Source organism: Schistocerca serialis, chromosome 5 (assembly GCF_023864345.2).
Source record: "Schistocerca serialis cubense isolate TAMUIC-IGC-003099 chromosome 5, iqSchSeri2.2, whole genome shotgun sequence".
Lineage (NCBI taxonomy): Eukaryota > Metazoa > Arthropoda > Insecta > Orthoptera > Acrididae > Schistocerca > Schistocerca serialis.
In genome coordinates, this window is record NC_064642.1 from 303806778 (window position 1) to 303821839 (window position 15062).

A 15062-nucleotide genomic window follows, 5' to 3' on the forward strand; every position below is an offset into this window, starting at 1 on the left:
ATACAATACAGTGCCGGTGGTGTCTGGTGCGAAATGTTTGACAGCACAATGTTTGTAAACACACGCACACGGCGCGTGCGTCATATCGCTATGTAACGACAGGCAGTTGCTACAAATCCCATGGAAGTATAATTTCGTGAGCAGAAAATTATGATCAGCGACACCGAACACCTTACGTAGATCTAACAGGCTAAAATTCAATTTTTTTATTACTTGTGGAATTTATGACCAGTTATAAAAATTTGGAGATGGCTGTGTTAGATGGAGCAGTTGTAACATAGTAATTTTAGACTCTGGTTATAACGACAAAGCAAACGCAGTAGGAAGTTTGAAATCATTGGGTAATTCGCATGATTGCAAACAATTGCGTCAAAGATGTGCTAAAATACTGACGGTGAAAAAAGCAGCTCATGGAATGAACCTGTACCAGAAGGCGCTGGAGAAATGTAAACAAGAGGAAAGTGTGAGATATAATTGCAGTCATCCTTTTTAGGCGCGAAACTTATGCGAAGCTAAGGCGAAGCTATAAACTAACTGCAATGCTATATTAAAAAAAAAAAAATGGAGATTGAAAATTTTATCTTTGACTTGGACGCTGATATCTCATTGGTTACAATCGTTTCGTCTGCAGCGTATCAACAAACTCAAACTGAAGCGCTGTTTACGTGTAGCCGGAAAAGGCTTGCAAGAGATAACGTGTGTTTGCATTGACATTTACTCAACTGTTATCGTTTGTTTTCCTTATGTAAACCATTTTATTTGTTTTAAAATTAATGTAGAGAAACTGCTATCTCTGTGACTGTGGTTTATTGAGAGCAAGTTTGGATAAGATAAAGTTTGGCCCATTTCGTAGGCACTTTATCGTTGCTGTACAGTGACAGCGCACACTGTTTACTTTGCGTTTCAACCTGTTCGCTGTCGTTGCAAGTAAGAAGGTAAGGACGCCTCGCGTTTTAAGTTTATGTCATTTTAACGATGGGATCCGTCTGTTTGGGCTTATCAGCCGCTGAAATTGTATTTATAGCTGTGTGTCAGAAAATTTGTATTAGTGAGCCTTAGAACCATCCACGAAAATGCAGTCGTTGAGTTAAAATTTATGTAAAACTATGAGTCGAAATGTTGTTCCCAACACAGCTTGTGCTTATTGTAGTTTTTGGCTGCTCCACAGAGATGTCAACTTAGTGATCAAAGGCCGGTTGTTGACGCCGTGGCCCAGCTATGGCCCAAAATATTAGAATGTGAACCGGGAATCGCCGTAAAAGTATGCAATAAACTCTTGCATAATTTGTGTTATTCCATATTTATTGTTTAAGTCTCGTATATCAAACAGATCCGAAAATGTTGTAGGTTGCAGACATTCCGAAGCATCTAAATGACAGCGCCTTTTCTGTGGTTTTCACCAAAGAACCAGAGTCATGAGAGATACAGACGCATGTTCATTGGAAAATATGTTGTAAAAGTGAGAGTCTTCCGCTGTAACTCCATGAAATTGCCCTAGATATTCAGAAAACCATGTCACTTATACTACTTATATTACATAAGTAATTCAGTGAACTTTATCATAACTGAGTGAGTTTATGCCACAATGATTAACACATTAGACCCAAATTCAATAGCAGTGGTCATGCTGGTTTAGTTTTCCTGTAGTTCTGTAAATCACTTGAATTGCTATAGTAATTATTTTTGGAGTCTATGCTTCATTCTTCCCTTCAAGTGTCCAATCCGAGCTTTTGCTCGTTCAGTAATGACATCAATGTTATAGGATTACTCAGCTCAAAAACTTAATTTCTTCACTGTTATTAACAGGTATCTGCAAAAATATATGAGTGCTAGGTTATAGCAATTGCTTCTAATGCTATTGTAATGTGTGGAACCAGTTGCAAATACCCTTTTTTCTTTCTGCAATAGTAATCATTGCAATGACCAAATATTAAATGTGTCTATCTCATGCAATACTGTGTGGAATGATGATTTTTTGAGCGAGCAATGTGAAAAGGAAAAACTAAACTCCACCTCCTAGGCAGTAGGTGGGAAAAAGTTGCGTCTTGAATCCCTCATCCCTGCATTTTTCAGCATGGCATGGATGGAAACGTAAGGCTTCTCTATGCCAGTTAGTTACACAACCACATTTTCTGCTTTCACATTTGGTGTCTTTGCCATATCACAACCAGTTGTCACCTTCCAGATTAACCTAGACCTCGAGCTGGTTTACGGATCAGTCTGTCACCACAACCAAGATATCAGAGCGGCCAGTATGTATCTTTAACCCATAACGTCTTGGTGGAGGAAGTTATGCACAGAAACCATGCACATACTCATTTTAGAGTGTGGTACAACAACTTGGAAGTTTCCTAAATAGTATTTGTAGAAGAAAGAGGGAAAATTTTGAAGTGGCAGTATTTTACTTGTCAGAAATATGTTAAGTCGCTACAAAAATGGTCAAAGGACAGTAACAGACTGGACCAACTATGATAAATGTCAGTAAAGGCATACTCTTTATGTGATAACACATGTTGAGTACTATGTTTGCTAAAATTCCTCCAGAGCAAGCAGCTCTATAAATTCCAAAATGAAGAGTAGTGACAATTTTCCATGAGAGAGATCATTTTCCTTTAAACTATCTGTGGTTATGTCATCAGGCCTTTTGGTCTAGTGGTAATACACTTGACTGGAAACCGAGAGGTCGCAGAATCAAATCCCAGTCCCACCGTAGAAATTTTTCAGTCTGACTTGATGCTAACTTTCACCTCACAGTGATGTGAAGATTTGCCAGGAATGACACGTAGTTCAGGTGTTACATTAAACTGTAGGTCGCCTTTCTCTGATAGAATTACTGTATTAGGTTAAGAACACACAAATCGCCGAAGTGGTATACAATTGAGCAAACTTGTGAACAGCTCACTGACCATCCCCCCTGAGTGTCTCCTAGCCAAACATGCCATACAAATTTACTTTACTTGTGGTTTCACCAGTGGGAATAATTAACAAACAACATAATGTTTCAGGTAGTGTGTCTGTTTATGAAAAGGAAAGCACCTTAGAAAGAATATCATTCATTTAAAATAAGAAAGGCTCAAAGTATATTGCAGGATCTCGTAAATCTGGAGAATCTTAACAGGACAATGTTAATAAAGAAGTTGACATTTCGCCATGAGCCGCACTACTAGATACTACCAGGTTACTAGGAGACTCTCCTGTTATGATACACTCTTTAGATGAGTTTAGTCCTGCTGGAGCTCAGAAAAGAATGAAAAGGGAAGATTTCACTGATGTGAAGGACTAATGAGAAAGCTGAACACAAACCTGGAAGAAACAGCCACTTTTATAATCATATTTAGGTTTCCATTTTTTTTCCCCAAAATGCATAATAGCTGGATTCCTCTCTCTTAGACATAACCTACTATTCAAAACTTGGTGAAGTGCTCTAAGTGTCAGCAGTCTGTGCCACACAAGTAGAGAAATCCGCTCAACTGACCCTACCAGTACTCGATGTTGACTTTTTCCTGTGACATAATGATGTGACATGACATGTGCAAACAGCAAGAGAACAGAACATTGGCAACAGTTTTTTTTCTTTCTTTTTCTGCCTTATTTTTTGGAATGTAGGTTGTGGTGATAGACTGATTTGCAGCATAGCCTGAGGTCTAGGTTAAATTCAAAAGTGACAGTTTTCTTGAGAGCTGGTGAAGCCAACGAATGCGATTAGAAAATTTCAGTTGTGTTGAAATACTTTTCCTAAAATGCTTCAAACAAGGAAACAGATATAAACAGAAGAATGTAGTACCACCAAGAGAAACATCAAATCAAAAGAAAAACTGACCAAAATGACACTCAAGCAGTGAGCCTGTAATCACTGGTAGAATCTGAAGAGACAGAAGCTGATCCAACTAAAAGTGACATGCATCTTCACATCTTCCTGAAAAAGCTGTCAGGTTCTTCAACCAATTTCTTTTATTTGAAGCTGTTTCCATCTCAGTGAAAATATAAAGTGAAAGCAAAAGAGAAACCTCACCAGTAAAATAGTTTACAGAATATACGGAAATACGGAAGCGTCCGATCCCACCCGTCTGCTTTGACCCATGACTTCACAAATATGGCGGAAACAAAAACAAACACACACACTTTCCACAAGAAGCCTAATGACACTAACGGGACAAGCACGGGAAATGGGGTGTTTTGGGTCGGGGGCAAACTAAATATAAACAAATTTAGACGCCTTGCGTAGCTACAACGTGGAAGTGAAGACAGCCATGCATGAATACCCACCCACCTCCCCAGGGGTTGTAACCCCTGCAACCCATAGAAGATAAAGATGCTTCAGTAGCTGATTAGTGTTTTTTGTCTTTTTTTAAAAAAATCTCACGGGATAGAAGGAACAGATCAGAAAGATAAATATAATAAACTAAAACAGAAATTCGAGGAAACAGATAATTAAAATAAGTAATAAGTGTTTTTAAATTAAAAAAAAAAAAATCTCACGAGATAGAACGAACAGATCAGAAAAGTAAATAAAATAAGATTAAACAGAACTGGAGACAGCCGCACTCAAACCAAACTCCGCGCCGTCATGACGTCACACACGACAACACCCTTACGTCACGGGTTAAAGCCGACGCGTGGGATCGGACTCTTCTGTCGACCCGAATATACTAGAACACAAATGGATTGAGAACTGATCTCTGGGAAATGTGCTTCTCGGAATAGCAGAAACCTCTCCCTTCTCTGCAAGACTCCAATTTTGGATATAACAAACCTCGGGTAATGGAAATGTCCGATTCCACCCGTCTGCTTTAACCAAGGACGTCACCAATATGGCGGAAACGACCATTCACAACTACTCCCATGTTGCTACTATAACGTCATTAGGTAAACATCACAACAAACACGAAAATAGGTAAAAAAAACCATCAAACACATATTCCTGCTATAATATAATGAAACTAATGGGACAAGCCGGGAAATTGGGGGTTTTGGGGTGGGGACAAACTAACAATAAACACACGCCACTAAACCAAACGACAAAACCGGTAAAATAAACAAACCACAACATTCGCAAAATCAATTAGAAACAATATCCAATGGAATCGAACATTTCCCTTGACCTATATAGGTCAACGGAAACTACTTATACCAATTCATAAACCCCAAAACCTACAACCACTTCCACAATCATCACTACCTTAAAAACCACAAGAAAACACAATACTTGGAATCAAAGACTTCCCTTGACCTCACAGGTCAACAACAACACAAAAAACCAACTCACCAATACCAGCAACACAACCTCCCTGACACATTATCCACAAATCATCTAACCAGACAAAAACATGAAAAAAAAAAATTATGAAAACTCGCCACATGAAAGAGCCGGCGCTGCCTACTAGATCGGACACCACAATCTCTCTCTCTCTCTCACCACACACACACACACACACACACACACACACACACACACACACACACACAATCTATACACCCAACTTCACCAACAGAATAAAGGACAACCAAGCAAATTTCCCAATCGTTGGTACTAATGGCAAACAGGGACGATTTAGGTATTCCTGTAATTCAATGTAAAGGCAATTTAAGCTGAGGGAGCATCCCCCTTTCCCCACCCATTCCTATTTTGTGGAGGACTTACCCTCAGAAGTACACTGTTGAGTGCCTCAAGTCTAAAGAAATTGTATGACTTTTGAACAGAGGTTAGTGCACACACTTCGGCACTGCTGTGGCATCAATCTCCTCAGTCAGTATTTCAATATTCACTGCTGTCTTCACACACACTGCTCATGGGGATGTAGTTGATAACTTGCTGTTTCAATCTGGATTCACTTATCAGAACAGTGCTTAGAGATAAGCCTACGAGAAAGATGCACAACAAGGAAAACTGGGATCTTCATGCCAATCTCTTCATCCAACTGTAGCATTTCCATCCAACACCCTATGTTATTTGTTGGATGTATTCCAACCTCCGTCTTCCCCTAGATTTACTGCTCTCTACTAGTACCATGGAAGTTATTCTCTGATTTTTTTAAACACCTGTTCTATCTCTCTCCTGGTCTTCTTGTCACTATTTTTCATGCATTACTTCCCTTAACAATTCTAGAGGTAGCTTATCTTATCAGTTCACATGATTTTCAGCATCATATTGTAATACCACCTCTCAGAATCCCCAACTACCTTCTTTTTGGTTTTACCGTAGTGCATGATTCACTGTCGTGCTGTGCTGTGCCCCAGTCTTACATTCTCAGAAACTTGTTCCTTTAATTTGTGGCCTACGTAAGATGTTAGTGAACTTCTTTTAGCAAGAAATCTCCACTTTGCCTATGCTAGTCTGTTGTTATATCTTTCTTGCTTTGTCCATCGTGTGATATTTTCCTTCCAAGGTAGCATAATTCCTTCACTTTCCTTACTGCATAATCCACAGTTTTGATGTTTAGTTTAATACTAAGCTCTTTTCTACTGCTCCTCAGTACTTTCATCTTTCTTTGGTTTATACTCAATTCAGTCGTTAGACTGTTCATTCCATTCAACAGGCCCAGTAATTCTCCCTCATATTCAATGAGGATAGGAATGTCATCTTCTTTGCTTAAATTATAACTCTCCCAAAGCTGCGTTATACTGTGACTCTAACACAGGTTACTCTGTGTCTTCCACATGGACATCCTTTTCCTCTTCTACCACATTGGCAGACAGTTACTTATCCACGGAAATTCCATCATTGTATTCTTTTTACCTATCCAGTCTCTCTTCTATTTTTAGCAGTAGAATTCCTTTTATACTCTTGATGATGATGCAATTGCTTTAATTTTGCCAAAAGCTATTTTGGCGTTTTGTAATGTTGATTGTGCTGCTGCTACTGATTTACTTTTTGTTTTCTTCACATACTTCCTGTGGCCATTATGCTTTATTTTCCTAACACTTCATATTAATTTCATTCTGAAATGATGTATATTGCTCTCTCTTTCTCCTTCCCTCTCTCACCCTCTCTCCCTTCCCCTTTTTTGTGTTTGGAGCATTATTGTTTTCTTCTTTTGTCAATCGATTGAAGTGCACTGTTGCTTCTGTTAATAGAATTTCTTTGCAGTTACCTTCCTCTTACTTGCATTTGTTTGTCCAGTTCCTGTGAGGGCTACTTCATGTATGTCCATTCCTCATCAAGATCAAGTGAACTCCCTGCTGTGGTATTTATGAACACTGTATTTGGAGTCTCAGAGAACTTTAAACAAACCTCTTCATTCCTCAACAGTTCAGTATTGTGCATATTTATTGGATAGATTCTTCCTGGCGATTCTCTTAGAATTCAGCCAAATCTTCACTATTAGCCTACAAGATTGTGGTCTGAGTCTGTTTCTTGGTATCCGTTAAAACAAATATCTGATTTTGGACTCTCTCTCTCACCATAATGTAATCCCACTGTTATCTTCCTGTGCCCCAGAACATTTTCACATATATATTCTCCTTGTGTGATTCTTGAATAATGTGTTTGCTACTGTCCGCTGAAATTTATTGCAGAGCTCCAGGAGTCTCTTTCCCCTCTGATTCCTATTAGCGAACCTGTACTCTCCAGTAACCCTGTCTTCTACTCCGTCCCAACTACAGCTTTCCAATCCCCCTGAATTATGAAATTTTATGAAATTTCCATCTTTCTTTACGTACTGAGTTACTCATTAATGTCCTTATACACTTTCTCTTCATCTTTTATTTGTGACATTAGTGTGTACACCTAAACTCCCATTTATGTTGGTTTGCAGTTAAATCTGATGAGAATAATCCTATCGTATTCACAATAACTCACTCTTTGCTCTATCTGCATATCCATAACAGACCCTACCCAGTTATTCCATTTTCTACTGTTCTTGATATTACCTGAATCAGACTGAACACAAATACTTATCTACTTTCCATTTTATTTCAGTGACCCCTACTATATCTAGATTTAGTCTTTACATTTCTCTTTCCAGATTTCTGTCTCACCTACTACAGTCAGAGTTCTGACATTCAATGCTTGGGCTCACAGAATGTCATTTCTTTCAGTGATTACCAACATGAATCGCTACACTGGTGAACCATTCACTCCACAGAAATTGTGTCTCTTGACTGAATGACAAGTCCCCTATGCAATCAGCACAGGTGCATAGCCATGCAGAAGTACAAAGCAAGACCATCTGTTGTAACACAACACACTTTTAGAAAGAAAAGGTAAAATGTGATCATCCAAATAATGAATGGAAGAAGAGATCATAATAGAATTCTGGAACTCAGGACATCATTCTGCTACATCTTCAGGTGAATGGGAGATCACCAGAAGGATTTCAGACAAGGGTGCAAATATCAGGCAGTGCTTCAGTGAAAAAAAGAATTCTTCAGAGCAGCAGTGAAGATAATGCCCAGACCATGATGGAGCGTTTTGCACAAGGTACCACCATCACCAATCAAGAATCAGATTTCCAGCCTTTCTGCAGGAAATGTATTTTAATTGTACTGACATTCCTGTTCTGAGGGGATGCACAAATCTTGGAAAGGATTACATGAGCAGAGGTGAGGTTGACTGTGTAAACTGATTCCTCCCTCATTGCTGGGTAAGACAACTGCAGATTTATAAATGAGAAGGACAAAACTGTATGTTCAACACCTTGTAGAACCTCCACATTTTTGTACGTTTATTTATAAATATTAAATGACTTTGTTTATGACATGACACATATCACTAATGTGCTGTCACAGTTAGAGACCTTCACGCATTTGTTGCTATAGTACATATGGTATATAAGATACCAATATGCTCCATCTACTTATAATCATCAGAGCTTTTAGTTGGCACAACTCTCACTGACTTCATAATGTAACCGCCCAGCAGATATTACTTGCTAGGTGATTTCAGTCCACACAGTGTGCTGTGGCACTACCTCTAGACATGTACTTGTGACGAGCTTTGTAACTGCTTGGGAGCTACGTATTCTCAGCATTGGCTGACACATATTGTTTGTTACTTTTACAGCATTACCTGCCCTGGATATCTTCTTCTCTTTCCTCCAGCCCTCGCATATTGTTCACTGGGAAGTTGTCAATGATCTGCATTGTGCTGATCAGTTCCCATTCTGCCTCCATCTCTCAGATGGCAAGTCCATGGGAGAGTCAAAGATGCGTGGGTAACAGAGCAAACTGGACATTTTACACTTGAGATCGGAGAAAATGGCTAGAGCTGAAATTACAAGCCATGCTATACAAGATTGAATCACATTAGTCAGTGTAAATAACTCCTCACAAAACTAAAGAGTAATTGGGACTGCAGCTGTGTAGTGCAAAACAATACACATTATGAAAACCCACAAGAATTCTTAATGTGCTTTTCGTATGACACAGATGTTGTCATGCAGTGTAGTCAAGGGTGGAAAAGCAATAAGAAATACTTCAATGTAACAGTAATTAGTATAATGGCTTCACAGTTCTGTGGCATAATCAATGGACTGGAAAGCAGCAACATGATGCTAGTGTCAGTTTGTGTCCCACATGTGGAATTTAAGTTCATATTATTGCATTATTTTTTTTAATTTGTAAAAAATAGAAGACAGTAACAAAATAAATGTTTCAGAGTACTTAATAAGTCATTTATGGTCATCAAAAAGGCAGAGCTTGAGGTTTCCTTACCTCTTGATGGTTCAGCCAAACACCTGTGACTTCAGTAACTATCTTTATCTGTATTTCTTTCCTGGCACCTATTCTGAAGCTTCAACAGTCATTGTGGTTTCCTGGTGCAGAGTAAGGTGACTTTTCTGGTATGGTACATTTTGTCTTTGTACATATATCATCAATGAGGCTTAGGTTTCATTCAGAAGGCAACCAGGTGAGGAGAGAAATCACATTCCATTCTGAAAACCACTGCTGAGCAGTTCCTAATAGGGATACCGGAGACTGACCCTGCTGAAACTGACTAATTCCTCAAGATGTACATTTTCTGATCAAAAATATCTGGACATGTCTATGTAATATGTAATTGACCACTAGGTGTCATGAAAAGTGGACCTGCCAGTATAAAAGTAGGCAGGGAGTATTATGTTGTCAGTAGAGAGGTAGTGACAGCAGAATGGATTCATCAGGAGAGGTAGCTGACCTCAAGTGTGGATAATATATCAGATGTCACCTGAGTAAGAAATCTATCAGGGACATTTCAACTCTTGTAAAGCTTCCTAAGGTGAGTGTTGTTAATGTGATTGTGAAGTGAAAATGTGAACCAATAGTCACAGCTAAACCGAGACCAGTCAGACATCATATACTAATGGACAAGGTCCATCGAATATTGCAGGGAGTGACTGTAAAAAAAAAAATGCATGAAATTAGTGGAAGGAACCTCTCATGATTCCAAGAATGCTACCAGCAGTCCAGATAGCACAATGACTGTGTATAATTCTTGGTTATGGTGATCATATTCTCCAAAGACTTTCATATGAGAGTGGCACTGTAAATGGCAGTGAATTCTTGTGTGTGATACATTTGTGATGTACACTATTTGGACCATATCATTCCTGCCTATGAACTTTCATCATGGCTACATGCTTATAAGTGCAGAGATTATCGCACTCTGTGTTTGCTCTGTCGTCTTCTTGATCATTACACTCCTTATTTCTCTTCAACTCGTATACTATTGTCTGAACAACACAGCCGAAATACTTGTTTTCAACTAAGTAAAATCTGGTCTGTACCACTGTACAATACTTACATGTTCTCTAAATCATTTTCTGTATCAGGAATCTGACTTTGGAACAATCTTTCTCAAGATATTATTGAAATTAAAATCCTTTCAAACTTCAAAAGACATCTAATGGTCTACCTTCTGTCACTGTAACTATCTCTTCCATATACTTGTCTGCAACTCACTCTCGTCAACCCTCCCTCCCCAACCACTTTTCCTTACCATTATGAACAGAATTCTCTATTGAAATTCACTTGTTCCCTAAGCCGTTAGCATTTTCATTTCAATCTTGTCCTCTTTCATTACACCTTTCACTTCTTCTGATACCAAACAAGGCTTCAAAAATGCTAAACTAATTAATATCATTCTTGATGTCACCATTCTTTTATAATTATAATAATAATAATAATCATTATTTTTATTAGTGTTGGCATACCATCACCTAACCATGAACCCCTTACTGACCATTTCAGATTCCTGCAAGAGATCTTGATTGGTGTGCATTTGTATTGAAAAAATAGATCTTTGGTTGTCGGCCTTGTATGTATAATTCATTTCAGTGCCCAAATGCAGTAGTATTTGTATGGGTGCTGGATCATGTAAGATGTCTGTTCTTTAAAGATCTGCTCTTCCATTGTGGACGCACACCAAACCTGATCCCTTGCAGAAATCCTAAATGGCAAGTGAGCGATTCATGGGTAGGTTGCTTTGCTAGTAGTGTGAGGTGACAGCTCCCACTAAATTGGAAATGCAGGTTCGTGTTCCGCTCTGGCACAAATTTTCACCTGTTGCCATTGAATCACTCCAATGCCCAAAACCTTTGAATAAGGATCATATATGGAGTCTGATACTTCGGACATGTCCAAATCTAGATTGACAAATTATTATGATTGTTATGTAGTATTTCTAGTATGTGTTGCTCCTGGTCAGTTGTAAGACAGTGCCTTAAGGCCCTAGTCTGGTCTGGCTAGAGAAGCAATAAATAAGTAAAAAGAATGGGATTCAATGCTCAAGCAGCTCCTCATAAGCCATTTACATTTCTGTAGCCACTGCTAACCGATGCTTGAGTTGGTGTAAAGAGCAATGTCACTGGGCAGTAGATGACTGAAAATGCATAGTTTGGTGTTCTAAATAATCCTATACCCTGTGGTAATCTGATGAAAGAGTTTAGGTTTGACAAATGCACGGAGCACATTACCTGGCATCATGTGTAGTGCCAACAGTGAATTGTGGAAGAGGTGGTGTTACGGCATGGGAGCGATTTTTGTGGTTATTGTGTGGTCCTCTTATTGTCCTTGAGAAAACATTAATTTTGGAAGAATGTGGACATATTTTACAGCTTTGTGTATTGCGTACGTTAGGGGAACAATTTTGAGATGATGATTGATTGTATTGGCATGACACCACATCTGTGCAGCAGTGGTTTGTGAACAGTAACATTCCTGAAATGGTTTGGCCTGCAGAGTTGAAGCCATCATGAAGGCGAAGAATGAACACATCACATATTAATGTCCGCTAATAGGTGCCGGTATGCTTTTGATTTATTAGTGTAGTTGTCATACTTATGGAATCATAATATAGGTTACGCTGGGCAGCATCATGCTGGCCATCTATCTTGTGAAGCATTCTAAGACCCACAGGACCACATGCAGCTTCAAACTGTTGCAGACACACAGCCATGCTGAGATGAATCATGGATTATTTTGAATCAAAATGGGCACTTTGTGGCATATATAAATGTATTGGACCTTGATTTGCAGAGGAAAGGGTGATTAGTCAGAAAATGTCATATTGTGCCTGTCACAATGTTGTCTTCTGTAAATGCTAACTGTAATGTGGGTTCCAAACCATGTTCACTGAACCAGGAAATGCAGCTGTATTTTCTGACTACTTAACCTACTGATACCGGATGTCAGTTTCAGCCTATGACATAATGATGAGGCGATGTATGTTGTAATACATGCAAAGAAGAAAAGCATTGAGAAACTTTTTTGGTATATCTTCTCCACCGTTGTGCTGTGTCCTCAGAAATGCCCCAGACACAGGTGCTGTCTAACTACCTTCCTCCATAAGGGCATGGTAACAAACAGCCTGTTGACGGTGAGGCATTTTTGATGAATAATTTTTCTTTTACTTCATTTTGTTTACAAGTTAAAAGTATCAGGAAGCAATCATAATTTATTTCACTTCTTGTTATACCAGAAATAGCAGTTCTATCAAAAACCTTTTCGCAGCTGGGTTCTTGGCATCTGTCCATTTCTGAACACTTCGTACTCCAGAGATCTCAAAGGGCTTCTTCTACAGGGATCAGGTGCCAGTCACCACATAGGGGTTTTCACTTTGTGTAAATGGCCAGTTGTCTGCAGTGCCTGCTATTGCTCATTGCTTTGCAGGTAGTAAAGTGTTTCATTATTGTTACATTATTTTTAATAGAGAATATCGATGATAAAGGAAGTAAATACTGGATGTGATTAAGTGTCAGACATTCTTACAAAGATAGCATCTAACACACACAATCCTGCACATCAAAACAGTCTGAAGGGATAATAATCTGACAGTTCAATCTCTGGTTGTGTTACTGCTCATGCATACATTTGTTCATCGTCAAACTTTCTAGTCATGTATTGCAGCTGGTAGGAAGTCATCACAGGGCTGATAGAGGAACAGAGAACTGAAAAAAATATTCCACAAATAAACACTGTAACTGACTGCTTGTGCCAACTGTAGGGTTTATATTAATAATATTTTCTGAAGGATTACCATTCTCCTGTTTCAATATATCAGAACTTTGTCAGTTTGGTACATAGAAAAGTGTGCTTTCCTATGTACAGAATTGATAAAGAGCACATTTTTGTTTTCCCTACATCTGATGAAGGACTTGCTCGATAGCTTATAATAGCTAGCAGTCTTTTTTCAGTATGCCTGTCTGCCACTTAGTGCCTTCTCTATTTGGCGATAGTTTACCCGTATCATATTGTTTGTATTCAATACATTCTGATGAAAATTACCTACTTACCAAATATTGTAACAGGAACAGTAGTTTGAGCCAGATCTTTGTAACACTGAATATATGTATTTGAGTAATTTAATTTGTTTCTAAAACTCAGATTGGTTGGCTCCAGTTGTGTGCTTTTTTTCCTCTCATTTCCATACAGAGCCATTTTTAATGCATTTTGAAGATATTTTCTTCCTATCTTTGTTTTATCTTTTTTAAACATTCATGCATGTAATTTATATGTACTATGTTGCAAATTTACTCACATAAATTATTTTTATAGGAAGAAACACATGGACTTGCCAGCTAATAATAATGATAACATTCAGGTCATTCAAATGAGAAAAGATGATGTGGAAGAAGGCAGATTTCTCTCTCTCACACAATTATTCGAAGCAAAGTTCATGGAGAAGCCATCATTCTATGTCCGCGTTCCAGGAAGGTAGTTATGATGCACAGCGACTGCTAATTTAAATACCGAAGTATATCACCATTGGTGCGAATGTGTCATGAAATGTCAGATGGTGTTTCCATTTGTTGTTTGGAGAAACTCTTAATACTGCAAGTTCTTGTGTGATTTATTGAATGTCTGTGTATCAACTGCTGCTTGGTAGCTAGTACATATGGACTTCCATAATGTATTCAGTTGTAACATTTGATGTTTAGTATGTGGCATACACTTTTTTCCATTTATGTTGCTTTTCAGCTATATATTCTCACAGAAAATCCTTAATACCTACCTACTTAATTGTCTCAACTGCTCAAAACTAAATGTACAAGAAGCAAGGAAACCAGAATCTTATTTATTTACCTAACACTCTTGTTAATATAGGTGAAGTTTCAGATAGTGAAGTAAAATCAGATCAGACAATGTTGTGTAGAGATTTTTGACAGCATTTAATAAATGTTAACTGTGACTACAGTCACTTTAATTTTCATAAATTCCAGTTGAACAATGGCCTCTACATTCATGATTGTACTGTATGTGTATCTAATCAGTCAGTTGTGAATTATCTCTTCAGATACTTTATCTGTGCCTTCCATCTCTCTTGATTTGGGGTTTATTGACTTTTTCTTTTATCCATCTTTTACCAGTTTCTATTTGCCTTTCCTTGTCAGTGAAGAGACATTCATTGTAGTTCCAAAAGCAATATATTTGGCTCGTTATTTAGTGTGCCAGCACTTTTGTAGTTGTTTCTGTCATGGGACTATTAAATCTCTTCTCACCAGAATTACCTTAATGTATCTCTTTCCAAAGGTTTGTGGTTCCATCAAGGCTGGCCTACATGTAACTTTTGTCATCATTCTTGTATGATCATGCAAGACTGATGACAAGAATGACACAAACCGCACAGCTACACTATTCAAACTTTT

The 15062-nt window shown here is 38.3% G+C and overlaps 1 protein-coding gene across 2 annotated transcripts in view; it reads left to right on the forward strand.

The window, feature by feature from the left end:
* Positions 1–543: 543 nt before the first annotated feature.
* Positions 544–15062, forward strand: part of LOC126481075 (N-acetylgalactosamine kinase) — a 92725-nt gene continuing 78206 nt past the window's right edge. The window contains exons 1-2 of one of the 2 annotated variants that reach the window (XM_050104561.1): positions 544–935; positions 13972–14130. In XM_050104561.1, coding sequence (XP_049960518.1) covers positions 13982–14130 — 149 coding nt within the window. In that variant the 5' untranslated portion in view covers positions 544–935; positions 13972–13981. Of the gene's footprint in view, positions 936–1214; positions 1262–13971; positions 14131–15062 lie in introns of those variants that run through there. The other variant, XM_050104562.1, reaches the window with a different exon arrangement.